Source organism: Lepidochelys olivacea (genome assembly GCF_965140295.1).
Source record: "Lepidochelys olivacea isolate rLepOli2 genome assembly, chromosome: 4".
NCBI classification, from domain to species: domain Eukaryota; kingdom Metazoa; phylum Chordata; order Testudines; family Cheloniidae; genus Lepidochelys; species Lepidochelys olivacea.
In genome coordinates this window covers 105,300,219-105,314,646 of record NC_140414.1, presented here as the reverse complement: position 1 = coordinate 105,314,646, position 14,428 = coordinate 105,300,219, and the positions used below count along the sequence as shown (strand labels likewise).

The window sequence follows — 14,428 nt, the reverse complement described above, 5'->3', positions numbered from 1 at the left end:
TTTAGCCTGATCGTGGCATGGATAACAAAGCCAACCCTTTCTTTAAACCAGAGTGGTGAGTGATTTTCTCACAATAGTCGGTGCTGCATTAACCACTGGCAACCACTAGTCTATAGGTCAGAGCCACAGTTCAGAAAGGCTGAGTGGTACTTGTGACATCCCAGAATGAGACACAAGGCAGTGAGTTAACAAATGCATATTGATGGGAAACCTGGACTTTTTGGTAAAGATAATAAATATCTAATTATAAACTAAGCTATTTATTGGTTCCTTGGCTCTTTTGAAGCCTTCATCGCACTCATAACCCTGCTGTTAGTTCATATTTTCTGAAATCTTTGCAGGTCCCCTGTAAGTACCATGTACCGTAAACAGGTCTGTATCATGCAACTGGGGCGCTATCTTTAGTTACGTAGTACAGAACAGTCCTGAATTCTCTCTACCTCTCTGTTCCACAGTGTCATAGTTACATCCATCTATTTCAGGTCTTTGTATCTCAAACAAGACATGCTGGACCTCAATTATAATGTGTAAGCATGTTTTAAGTTATAATCATGCTAAACCCCGCAGTCTTTGCACAAGCAAAACCACCACTATAGGGGTATTGCTTCAGTAAGGAAGGAGCAAATGCAAATAGCAGGATTGGCTGCCTGAAGATTAAAGAGCAAGTTCATCTGAGGAGAAACTTGTGTTCAGCGTGATGTTGGTCTTATTTTAAAAGAGCAGAGTTACGTGACTCTTAGAGACCTTGGCTTCATAGTCTGATTTCAATCTCACTGGTGTAACTGAGATCAGAATCTAGCCCTCTGTCAAACAGCTGCTTTAATATGAGCAATTAAAAATTAACTGTTTCATTATCATCAGTAATAAGTCCATCACTAGCCTCCACTGGTGTAAGAATTCATCTCTTCAGATTGTGGCCTAACTGCACCGAGACTGAGACTAGCTCTTGTGAGCAAGGTGTTCCTGTTCAGGGAAAACACTGAGCAGCCAACCTCGAAAAACAAAAACAAGGCAGGTGTGTCACCCACACCCAGAGCCTCTCCCTTGGCTTTATTAAACCACGCGAAATTGAAAGCATGCTGAATGATAAGTCATATGTGGTGTTACAGTCACTTCTTTCGCTAGCATGCTTGACTGCAGAGCCAGTACAGTCATTTTGATGGATTTGATATACAAAGCATGGGAAGTGTGGGAAACCACCACCATTATCTCAGTTTGCATCTATTACCACGCACCAACTCTATCAGTATAGATCCAAAAATCAAAGGAGTTACTCTGGATTTACATTGACATATGTGCGAGTAGAATTTGACCCCAACCATTTCACTTGTTCTGCTGTTTATGGGGGAAAGAGGGACAAGATATATGGCCTGCCTTATGTCACTTTTGCCTTGCACATGACTATTTTGGACACAAATGGGCTCACTGGTAGCACACCAGTGCGTATGATTCATGTCACGTTTATTTTATCCCCTAGATTTGTAAAAAAAAAAAAAAAAAAGTTTGCTCTAGTTTGCCTGAAGATTCTTGGTGGAACACTTTTCTGTCAGAAAGTCCAGTTTTGTCTAAGATTAACTTTTAGCATGCATGTGTCTATTTTTGACATTTTCAAAAGGAAAGTCAATGTTATCATTTCAATTTGACTTGTATATTGTATTCGAATGTTAATATAGAATATCCATTAATATTCTGTTTTGACATTACCAAAATGTAATGTTTTACTGTTTCTGAATTAAGATGTTTTGGAATTTCCTGCCTGTAAGGAATTTTGAAATTTCAGCTTTTTCTTCTAGTTTAGAACAAAAACAAATTTTGAGTAGTAGGCATTTTGTGTAGAAGGAAATTCCACTTTCCAACCAGCTCTATTTAGCTCTTACATAGCACTTTTTGTCTGTAAATCTCAAAGTACTTTACAAAGATGGTCGATATTATTATCCCCACTTACAGGCAGAGAAATGGAAGCACAGTGAGATGAATTGATTTGCTCAGGGTCACCCTGTAGGCTAGAGACAAAGCTAGGAATGGTAGCCAGGTGTCCTCAGTCCTGATCCAATGACCTAGCCACTGGGCCACGCTGCCTTTCATAAAAATAAATACAGAATATTAGCTAACACGCAGAACACTACTAATCAGTAGCATTGAGCAAAGGAACAGGAGTATTACCTTGTGTGAAAGAGACATTTTCAGCAACAGGCAATAAATGCAATTAGATATTAGGGTTCTCCCCCAACACCCTCCCCCCAAGAAAAGGTACACTGGATTTATAAATGCATGCAATCTAGATCCTTACATACGCTCATACTAACCTTTTACAATTAAATATTGGAATTCCATATTAATCTCACTCAAATGATGCATAGCAAATGCCAGACAGCATCCTTTGTTCTCAGAAACTAAATTATTGCCTAGTCCAGATCACTGACAGCATTTCAGCCATATACCTTTTGAACAGAGGACTGTAACAATCTACTGCCCAGATAAATACAGAATTTAGCTGTGTACGTGATGGCTAGTACAAGAAGGGGGAATGTAATGAAACAGGACGGTAAATGAAAAAGTGCATAATGCAAGAGCATGGTTAATCATTTACTTGAAATCTTAACCCTTAGATAGCAGAAATATTTACACGTTCTTCAGACAGAGTGCCATAAAAATAAAATGACTCAGGTTCACATTATTGACAGCTTTGAATGGGAGGACAGTGCAGTGGGTGGTTTACTTTAGCAAAAGGCTACTAACTTCCATTGCCCCGAATGAATGTGTTTCGATAGACAGAGACCCTGAAACAGGTATTTGCCCATAACAAACACAAGTGAAACACATATAGTATGTGCTGACTATTTGTAACACAAAAAAATAGAAGTGAGGTAACTGCTGCAAGGTGCTACAGGCAACGTTATGGGAACTAGAGATTATGCTGCCTAAATCTGAACATTCAGAGTCAAATTAGCAAACTGATCCTCTGATTTAATTGTCTGAAAAACCTGATTGGCTGAAGATTCTAAAAGACAAGATTTCCCTGTGAAGTAATTCACACCGAACTGCATGTCTCCAGACAAACACCAGAGCAACCAGATTTTCTTCAGTCCTTAGAGCATTTCAGGATTAAGAACTGCAAACAAAAATTGTTGTGGCCTTCCCAACAACACCTCCTCCGACCCCACACCTTTTTATTGTAGTTTAACAGACTATTTTGGGAGCACAACAATCTAACAAACACCCAGAGAGAACTTCAGCATTTAAGGAATCAAGTGATAAGACAGCAAAAGTCTATGTAAAGTTTCCTTAACAGGGGCCTTGTCTAACCCTGCTCTGAATACAAGGGCACTAGTGATTAGTAATGATCCCATACAGCATAAATGCAGCCTGGGGGATTCCAATGCAGGGCTGAATATTGTAATAGTTTCTGTTCTGGCTGGGTCTGTATGTGGTGTATCCACACCCAACCCTAAGGGTGTGGCTTCTCTCAGTGAGAAAGGACCCCATCTCAGTAAGTAGCTCTGAGAGGAAGTTGAAGGGGGTATGCACTTCCTGCCCTGGGAAGGAAGGGAAGCTGTTTTTTACCAGCAGCATGAGGAACGCTGCCTTTGTACCCTCGCCGAGTAACAAATACATGTTGTTCTGTGAAACTGAACTCACACCAGCAGCGTTATTGCAGGGATTCGGCCAGGCTGTGCTAACCCAACAATAAGGAGACTTGCAAGGTCACATAGCAGTATGAGCCTAGCTCTGAGATTGTGCTGAGTTACTCAGCAAAAGGGAGTGTTGCAGCCCAAAAGCAGCAGACTTTTGTAAGACTAGACATGTTGATAGCAAGAGGCTGATAAGGATTTGATTAGATGATATGGTTGCCTGAGATAGCAGGGGACTGGACTTGATGACCCAGGAGGTCTCTTCCAGTCCTTTGTACTTATGGGAAGTCATAAAGGAACATATCGTCCATCTCTGCTGCACAGTGAGGAGGGAAGCAGAGCCAATGGGGGACCTGCCTAGAAGGAAACAGTATCTCTGTAGAAGTATCCCCCTCCTAGCATAGCTGCTGCTAGCCCCACAGAAGCTATGCAATGCCGTGGAGTGGGGTGAAAGGGACATGGTAAAGGAAGAGAGGGTAGTGTGCAGAGGATATCCTGACTGTGCAGCACGTTCCCTTTTCAGGAACAAGTACATTAAAAATGCAAAATGTACTGCTGCATGCAGGGCCAGCTCCAGCTTTTTTGCCACCCCAAGTGGCGAAGAAAAGAAAAAGAAAAAAAGAAAAACCCGATTGAGCTGCCGCTGAAGTGCCGCCAAAGAGGAAGAACGGGAATGAAGGACCCGCCGCTGAATTGCCACCGAAGACCCGGGTGTGCGGCCCCAATAACATACGGAGTGCCACCCCTTTCTATTGGCAGCCCCAGGCACCTGCTTCCTTCACTGGTGCCTGGAGCCTGCATGAGCAACAGTGCCTCGCCTTCTGCAGCACTTGAGAGGACATCAGGGAGTGTGAGGAAAAAGGGGAGAGCTGCTATGAATGGCTGGATTCCAGCAGATCTTTGCCTTCCACTGGAATAGCCAGTTCTCCCTCTCTGCCACCAACCACACCTTCCTCAGGACACAACACAGTGAGGTGACAGCACAGAATTCACAGCCTAGGGAGAGGGTGGGGCCATCTTTGCACCCTCCCAATCCCGGGCTGCTCCTGGTGTATCTGAGACAGACCCTCCTGGGGACCTGTCACACCGGTACCATTCTAGCACTCTCTTGCATGACCAGAAGTGGTGTTGCAGCAGCTCCACTCCGGTTTCCCCAGTGTCTTCTCTAGCCAGGCTACTTTACAGAGTCCAGGGCCTTTGCTTAGCGTCCAACAGAAAATAATAAAACAGCTAAATCTTCAGCCCACAGAGTCTCAGTGACTGGCCCCATTCTTTTCAGGAAAGCACCAGCTGCAATAAACTGTGCCCATGCCAACCCCGCTATTCCTGAGCTTCAAACTCACCACCCAGAGACTAGCACACTCTCTCCCTACCCAGCGCCTCAAGCAGGCTGTAGCACTCGTTTGGCTTCTGACATAAGCCAGACACCACAATGCAGCCTGTCGGCTTTGCTGGGCTTCCCCCTTTTAAATTCCCTTCTCAAGCTTAACAAGATGCAGCAGGGTGAGACTCCTTAAGCCTCAGGCTGCTGGTTAACCCTTTCCAGACACGGACCTGGCTTATCTAGAGATATGGCTGCACTTCAAAGTTAGGGTGTAATTCCCAGCTTGAAAGGACACACTCCAGCTAGCTCTGAGCGAGCTACTGTGCTAAATGTAGAGTGCCTTGGATGGGTATGTGCTCGGGGCAGTTAACTCGCTAGCCACTGCAGCAACACGCTATTTATAGAGGTGTGTCTCCTTGAACTTGCATTTACACCTTGTAGCACTGGTGTAGAGGTACCCTAAGTTACAACAGCCTCCAAGGGCTGCCACCTGGATTGTAGTGCTGCCCAGAATCTCCACAGCACTGCACGCTGCAGTCCGGCCCCGGCAAAGCCTCTGGCTCTGGCAAAGCCCAGAGGGAAGTCTTAAGTCTGTCTCCCTCGGTTTCTGCACCAAGGAAATCCTCCCCACAAGTTTGTAGGCCACTCTGGCACCTTTACCCAGACACCGTATTCCAGCAGTGGTCGCCCCGGTGCCAAATACAGAGGTAAAATAACCTCCCTACTCCTATTCGAGATTCCCCCGCCAGTCTGCCACGTCAGTCAGTTTACAGCTATTGTCCCATAGGTACCTGTAATGTAAAGACTACCTTTCCTGAGCCAGGCAGAGTCATGAGAGAACTCCATGACAGCTAGGGATGAGTGAAGCTCAGAAGATTCAGTAGCTGTGTTTGGATAAAGTTGTTCAAAAGTTTGTGCTCTTATCCAAAGCAGTTGAGGCTGTTAGCTCAATTTTTTGATGCACAGTTTGGGCTGGAAACATTAGAACAGCTGCCTTTTTTGTGGTATTTTGGTACTTCCAGTCTCAGCCAAACCCAGGAAGTGCAGGCTTATGTAGAAGTGTTTTCTTTTTTAAATTTAACTTATTTTGATGTCCATACTTTGGTTTGACTTCAGTGTAGGATGGGCGTGGCTCTTACTTTGACCCAAATCAGTTTACAAATCCCTAATTACTACACGGTAAAAGTTTGGTTATGGCACCAGCAGTCAAGACTTGCGTTGTTCATTTTGTACATTATGTCAGTACATTTGAACATGGATCTCATATGTTCTATACATCTTGGTAGTGATTCCTGACTCTGGAAGTCGGAATGTCGTTAATGGCAAGAAGAAAGTTCCCGACCTGTCCAGTGCCAGTGAATTGTGTGACACTACTTGTGTATTTATTTGCTGGATTATTAGTTCTTCAAGGAGCCAGACTCTGACATTTAGCCTCTGGCCTGCATTCTAACCCACATGCCTAATAGGGCTCTTTTAAAGAGATCTAGAGAGAAGGAGGGGAGAGGAATGAGTTGTGTCTACTCTAGATCACTATTGCTAGGCTGATGCACAATTAGCATTCCATGCCCAGAAATTTCTGGAATTGGGTGTGGTGATTTTGGCATCTTCAATAGATTTCCTATAGCTGGACTAATAAATTCCATTGAAAGCACATAGTCAGGGCAGCTGCTTTAGAATAAGACATGTGACCTGCATGGGTAGGGAGAAGCTCAGCCATAGGATCAGAAAGCAGTCTCATTTCCCCTAACTCTGTAGCATTTTGCAGCAGGGTTTTTCATTTATATAGGTAATACTGATTGGCTGGTTAATTAGTTAGCTGACTAGCTAATTGAGTAATTCCATAGTCCACTAGAGGAGGAGAAAGAATCTGCATGGATTCCAACTGGAGATTTCCGTAAGCAAGAGGAGGGAAGATATTATTATAGTGCTTTTGACACAGCAGACTGTATAGAGTTGGTGAACAAAGACTCTAACTGACACAGATGAACTCAATTTCAGCTTTTAGAACTCTGAGCTACTTCTTGCAGTGTTTCTGTGGGTTCTGATTGGTTTAGATTTAATTTTTCTTTTGTTTATATTTATGTATCACTGAAGATTATGTGGATTATGATGTAGCCTTGTTAGTAGAAATTACGGGGTTTTTTTTAAGCATTATAAGATTATATAAAGTTGGTACTCAAGAATTAAGTTAATTCCTTTTGTTCTTTTTGGACTTGAGTGTGAGGAGATTGACTCTATGCAATCCTTGCTGAAGATCCTCAATGACTGAATTCTAGGTCTCATGCTTTACTATATGAGTTGTGTTGGAGCATTAGGAGTGGGGTTGTGAAGTAAACACTAGCCAAAGGTTACACAATTACTCAAGGAGCTCCTCCACACAAAGCGCAAGTGTGGACTCTGCATTATGCCTTATGAGTATTATTACGGCCATTATGAGGCAGTCTGCTCACCCTGCCATGTCTAGCCAGATCTGTGAGCTGGTGTGGAAGGTGGGAGAACTGGTGGGATCCTTGTTTGTACCGTGAGGCGCTAGGAAGGAACAGTCCTGGTACTCCAATAAGCACAGAGTGTGCTATTTGGGACATCTGGCATATGTCCCAAATCTGTGCAATCGGGACATCTGGCATCGGTGCCGACTCCGTGGGTGCTCCAGCCCCAGAGCACCCACGGGGAAAAATTGGTGGGTGCTCTGCACCCACCGGCAGCTCTCCGCCCCATCCCCCTTGCCCCAGCTCACCTCCGCCTCCTCCTCTGAGCACACAGCCACTTCCTGCTTCTCCCCCCTACCTTCCTCCCTCCCAGCGCTTGCGCCGCAAAACAGCTGTTTCGTGCGGCAAGCGCTGGGAGGGAGTGGGGAGGAGGAGGAACGCGGCACACTGGGGGAAGAGGTGGGATCAGGGTGCAGATTTGGGGAGGGGTCCAATAGGGGCAGGGAGGGGGTGGAGTTGGGGCGGGGCCAGGGCAGGGGGGCGCGAGCATCCACTGGCGCCAACAAAAGTTGGCGCCTGTGACATCTGGTCACCCTAGCTTGGATGCACAAAGTGATCTAAGTGTCACAGTGCCTAGAAAATCACAGGAACAACACTGCAATCCAAAAAGGCAGAGTTAAGCACCATGGCTCCCTATACAATAAATGGGGAGAGATAAGGGCCTTTGACTGTAACCCACAAATGCCAGCATGCTAGGCAAGGGGTTCCACAGGAGAGGAGTTTCAACAGGAGAAAGTGAGGGAGCCTCACATCAGAATATCCCAATAGCTCGGTGGTCACAGCACATGCCTGAGATGTGGGAGTCCTGTGTTCAAATCCTTTCTCTCCTCTTCCTGAGTGGGGAGTTGAAGCTGGGTGTCTCACATCCCTGGTGACTGCTCTAACCACTGGGATAAAAACTATACTGTGGGTGGCAGCACCACCACCTCCTCTTTCTCCTGTGATGGCCAGATTCTGAATGGAACCTGCTCTTGTAGGCAGTCTCTGAGCATGCCTACCAGCTCAGGACCCGCATGTGAGGTAGGCAGCCAAATGCCTTTCTTTCCTAGTTAGTCGGTTGTTATGGGACTTAGGAGATAGGCATCTGGATGTGCAGTAGTGCACATGCAGGAGGGAGAAAGTTAGACACTAAGGAACTTTTACCCTGAAAACATAGGCGCTGAGTGAGTTTAGGTGCTTGCAGGGTTCAGTGGGAGTCTTGTGGATTGCAGGGGAGCCTAAACATGGGACTTCGGCACCTTAACCCAAGAAATTAGCATATTAAAACATAGCACAACTGAGTTTTTGCTATTTATTTCATTTTTAAAAATCCAAATATTTAACATGATCCAATAAGTACATTTTGGCATTACTGAGGGGCCCGATCCAACAAGGTGCTCATTGGCCTCCTGCCAAGTAGGGGATGGCCATCTTCCTCACCAACTGAAGATAATAGGAGTTGAGGATGTTTAACTGATAGGAAAACTACTTTACTGAATACTACACATACCTACTTGCCAGACAGCCAATACAGGCATTGAGAGATAATGACAGCTCCTTGGTTGTCACTGGCTGAGGTGCCTCACACATTCCTTTGAGGAAGTTCCTTTGTGACATGGTATACAGGATGTCTTCTCATATTCTGGCTTCATACAGTATTGCTCACTTGTTTAGACTCTAGTCTCCACCCATATGCCAGGATGTTTTTCTAAAATGGTAGATGCAATACATACTGTGATTCTTTAGTATTGAGACAACCTAACCAATAAACCTACACAATTATTTCCAGACAGTTTATGTTAACAATATAATAGTTTCCAGGGGCAGCTAGTCATTCGCGGCTAGTTGAACTAAGCCCCGCCAATCCTTTGTACAAAGATTCAAAGAGGTTTGCTTATATTTTTTCTATTGTCTGCTTATCTTAATTCCTTTGGAGAGACACCAGTCTGGCGAGGGTTGACATTGCACTAACTCTCCAAAATCCTTTCTCAGCAAGTACAACAGCAACCAGTCACCTGCCAGGACAAGCACACATGTAACACACCCACTTCTCCCATTTCACTAGAGGTACAGCTGTTTCGGTGGTTTGTGTTGTGGAGCAGAGTCAAGTGGGGAGGGACACGTGGATTCAGGTCAGTTATGGGAGCGAGGGAGGCGGTGGAAGTACGTTTTGCAGGGCATGGCAAAGGAAAGAGAAGGCGGTAACAGGAAAGACCTTTCTGCACTGGGAGAAGGGTAGGGAAGAGCCAGAGTATGTCTTTTCTTCACTGCATATTTCAGTTATGAGAAGTCACTAATAGTTTCTTTAGTGAAGAGAAAACAGTTGTTTATATTTCTGCTTAAGCTCCAAACTATTTGCTCCTGGCCATCTAATTGCTAGTGTATAGTTTAGCTAGGTTTGGCACTAAGAGGAAATACAAGCAAGATCTCTGTTCTGGGCTGATCTAAGTCCCATTTCAGTCATTTGACTTCCGTGGGAGCTGGATTAGCTCTTGTGTGGGCAAATGTAGCAGGATGTTGTGTGGAGATTTATCTATAGGAAAAATGCTCTCCAACATGTTTACACCTCCCTAATCAGGGACTGACCCTTGGTGCAAATAGAGTTGAATCTTAATGCGGTAGCCTAGTTGAGTTTTCAGTATTAATTTTATTTTTTTAAACAATGAGGGCCAGAAGCTCAGGGAAGTGAGGAAAGTAGGACCTTTAGCCTTTTCCCTCTAGCTACCACATGGACAGGAGATGCTCCCTCCCCCAAACCTCCCAGGGTGAAAGGCGGAAGAGCAGCAGCAGTAGGAGCACTAGGAGAGACCCCTTCACTAGTCTTGGAGCTCAGGAGCTCCCCAGACATGATTAGTAACAGACTCCAGGTGTAATTGTGTCTGCAGCAAAGGACTGTTTACTGTCCTGAGGGAAGTGAGAGGAAGAGATTAGGAAATGTGGTTGGGGGGCTGTAATATGTAGGGACCGGAAGGGGAAATCAAGGGGGCAGTTGGAAGAGTGTTTAACTGAGCAGGGGTAAAAGAAAACACTACAAACAGTGGAACAGCCAGGATATGCACATGCCATAACTGTGTGACTATATCATTGTGTCATTAACAGTTTTCAAAGTGCCGGAGGGGTGCTGAAGCCCAGCTCCACCCCAGGCCCCGCCCCCGCTCCACCTCTTCCCCTAAGGCCCTGCCTCTTCCTGTCCCCCCTTCCTGCCCTGTTCCATCCCTCCCCCAAGTGTGCCATGTCGTCGCACCTCTGCCCTTTCCCCACCCCCCACCCTTTTGCATGGCACAAAACAGCTGTTTGTGGCAGTGGGAAGTGCTGATCTGTGGCGGGGGGAAGGGGGAGCTGATAGGGGGGCTGTCGTGGGTGCTCAGCACCCACCATTTTTCCCCAGTGGGTGCTCCAGTCCCGGCGCCTATGCTTGTCCTGCCTCAGCCCTTCCCCTTTCTGGTTTATTATTCTCGTGTGTCATTCAAAAGCTTGACTGTAAGCTTTTCATAAAGAGACTCTGGCCCAGAGCCTCAAAGGCATCCACAGTGGGAGTTAGGCACCTAAAAAACTTTGAGGGTCTGGGTCTCTGGCTTTTTCTTTGTATTCTGAAGCATCAAGCACAGTTCTGGGTGCTCTAAAAATAAATGAATCCAACTGGAAGAGCAGATTCGCTGGTTAAATTACTGGATGGATGAGTGAGTGGGATTTTCAGAAGCACTCATGACTGACCTAACTCTGCTCCCATTGAAGTGAATGGGAGTTTTACTATCAACTTCAAAGGGATGAGAGTTAGGAAAGTGCCCCTGAAAACCTGAGAAGGTTTAACAGGAATGAAGAGGTTTCTGTGGGGTTTTTTTGGCCCCTCACACTAGATTCTCAGTTCAGCACATACTTTTGAAAAGGTGGATCATTGTACTGTACATTCATAATGGAGTCTTGCCAGTTTCGAGTGAGAGAAAACAGTGAGTGAGGTAATATCTTTTATTGGACCAGCTTCTGTTGGTGAAAGAGACAAGCTTTTGAGCTTACACAGAGCTCTTCTTGATATTATTCTGCAGTCACTACCAATTTAAAAGTGTACTGCATGCTTAGTCTTTAGGGGACGTTGGGTGGCTTTAGAACTGGAAGCAAAGATTATTTTGACCTGATGAACCAGATCATCTGGATATGTTTCAGTAGGGTGTATCCATGCAGGTTGCTACACAATCCTAAGGTAAATGCCTGAAGGCATACGCTTTGTCATTTGGTTCCTGACCTGAGAGCAGATTCCTTCCAGTGAACTAATGCATTTCAAACACACCATTTATGATTTGTTTGAACATCAGACTGGCAAAAGAAACTGGATAAGTATATTACCAGGTCATGCCATTCTGATCAATTTTGTCCATTTTGCTTTAGAGTTATTGGCCAGATTTGGCTCTCAGTTCCCCTAGGTAAATTCAGATATCCCTTAGGGTCATTGCAATTATTCTCTTGTTTTGTATCTTTTTCAATATAAGAATACATTTGTCCAGAAAATGACAGGGTTTATTCTTTTGAGTGGTAAATGAACTCAATGATATTATACTGGTGTAAAATGAGTTTAAGTGAGAAGAGAATCAGGCCTATTCTAAATGTTAATGTTAAAGAGGCTAAATCCTGTTTCAACTGAAGTCCATGGCTAAGCTTCCATGGACTTGAAAAGGACCAAGATTTAAACCAAAGTGAGTCTATATGGATAAATTTAAATATATGCAATTTGACATTAAAACATCTTAACAGTCCAGATGATTCATCTGGTGAAGTTTCTCCAGGGGTTTGAGAGAGTCTCCATTCAGTCTGTCTGTTTTAACTTCTGGTTAGCCAAGAATTCAAGGCATCAGTAACATCCATTTCTACTCTCATCTCAGCAGTATTCCTATGGAGCAGTGGCTGGATGCTTGAAAGGATTTAAGCATTGTGACGCTGAGTGTAACACTGCCTAACTGTTAGGTTGCTAAAAATATCACAGGAACAGCACGGAGCTGCTCAAAGCCTGATTTAGCCTCTTAGGCTCCAGTGGTATGAATGGGGAGAGTTAGCCACTTTACACAGTGGTGCTCAGAAGAAAACCAAGTGAGGTTCCATTGGCCAGATGGACAATCGTATGTAGGTGCCTAACTGCCATGGATGTCAATGGAAGTCAGGAGTGAATACCTGTAAGGATGTGTTCACTCCAGCCCAGAAACTTGGCAAGACCCACACATGTCAGCCTTGACTGACATGCACATGACAGCCTCTCCAACTCTGATGGTCAAGCAGAGGAACAGACCCACTGAAAGTCAGCTCTACTGAGCTTCACATGTTGTAATCAGAGGGACACGTACAGAACCTCCTAAAAACTGCTATCTTAAAACATGAAATTGCAAGGACAGTAAGGACACCGCTCCTCTCAAAAAACACCATTTCACTTGAGCAGCTCCTCTGCTCCAGGACTCTAAATACACAGGCAACTGACTCTACACATGATGAGTTTAAAAATCCTTCCAAATCACTGGAGAAACATGTAGTCCCAGACACAAGGAGGAGGGCAAAGCAACCAAGGTGTGAACAAGGGAAACTCCCTACACACATACCCACTGCCTTATCCCTTTTCCACATGCTCAGCAACCTGGCAGACCCAGCCAAGACACACTCTAGCAGCAGTCACGCTCAGTCACATTCCAGGGAACATCAGAGAAGCTCTGCACCTTCTGGCAGCAGGGGACACATGGGTCTATGCATTAGAGCAGTTCAAGAGAACACTCTTCCCTGATCTGACCCTCCTGGGGAGGGCTGCTGTCTCCTATCATGGCAGCTGTAATAAGGCTGTTCTCCCTCTAGGACTAGTTGCTGCCATAGAGGACCTGGTGATCCAAATGTCTGTCTCAGTGCCACCTGGCAACTGCAAAAATCCACCATCAACTCATTCCTATGCTGAAACACACACTCTGGGATCACATGGCAGCCTCAGGCTGGCAGGGAAGACAGCACAGATGGGCCCCTGCCCACTCTCCAAAACAACACCCCACCAGGCACCCCTGCCACCCTCGCCCATGCTCCCCAAACACTGCCCCCCCCCCACAATACATAGCTCCCACAGAACACTACAATAGGACGCCCAGCACTCTAATACTCACCAGGGCTGTGGACAGAGTGAGCAGGGGAAGAACAGGAGTCATACAGCTGGACACAGCACCAACAGCCGCCCCAGAAGAGGCACAGCCCACCCCCTTCCACCGCACCCAGCTGGGGAACCCCACCACTCCAACAGGGCCATACACAGCCAGAGGAAGAGATAAGTAAGAATGTGGGGAGACACCACATCCTGACCCTCAACAGAGAGCAATCCTTTGCTTCAAAACTCCCTGGCACGGGTAATCCTCCCTCTCCCCTGCCGCCAGAGCGCCTTGCATTACTCTACAGCTGGGCTCAGTGCCAGCTGCTGGTTGCTGTGCAACCCAGCGCCCAGCTCCAGGTCAGGCTGGCGTGCCGCCAGTCTGTAGAGAGAGAGAGGCAGCCAAACAAGGTAGGAGTTCAGCAACTACTTAACGGCCTATGGCAGAGAGAGATGCTTAGTAGCACCCAGGCGGCTGGACTTGGGCATTACACAGTTGCTCTGTGCTGAGAAAGGATCAGGTTTCAGCAGCACACACAAGCATGGGCTCATGAAGTCACTGTACAGTGCCACTTTTGACCACCCAATAAAAGCTGAAGCCTAACTGGCCTGCACCCCAGCACCAGCATGAAAAGTCCCAGGTCCCAGAGCAAGGGAGCAGCCACTGGGCTCCGAGGGTGGAGGTGGTGGCATGCTCAGTGTAGGCCTAATGTCACTGAGCTTGAAACTGAAACCATTAATAACCTTATGGCAGGCCACACTGAGGAACTCACCCATGCCTGGCCTCAGAAATGGAGCTCTGCTGATAGTGACAGGTGTGTGTTGGATGCAGCTCCTGGGTCAATGCCCTGGGAGGTCACAGGGACTGGCAGACATTAAGAAGAAGGGTAGACTTATTTGGAAG

At 45.9% G+C, this 14,428-nt stretch overlaps 1 protein-coding gene across 2 annotated transcripts in view; it reads right to left on the bottom strand.

The window, feature by feature from the left end:
• Window positions 1-14,428, bottom strand: part of LOC311519306 (uncharacterized protein) — a 146,203-nt gene that overhangs the window by 17,010 nt on the left and 114,765 nt on the right. The window contains exons 1-2 of one of the 2 annotated variants that reach the window (XM_084625710.1): window positions 13,547-13,786; window positions 8,935-9,132 (exon numbers count right to left, since the gene is read on the bottom strand). The exons of the other annotated variant lie outside the window; for it this stretch is intronic. Coding sequence (XP_084481836.1) covers window positions 8,935-9,041 — 107 coding nt within the window. The 5' untranslated portion in view covers window positions 9,042-9,132; window positions 13,547-13,786. Of the gene's footprint in view, window positions 1-8,934; window positions 9,133-13,546; window positions 13,787-14,428 lie in introns of those variants that run through there. 2 annotated transcript variants of the gene reach the window in all.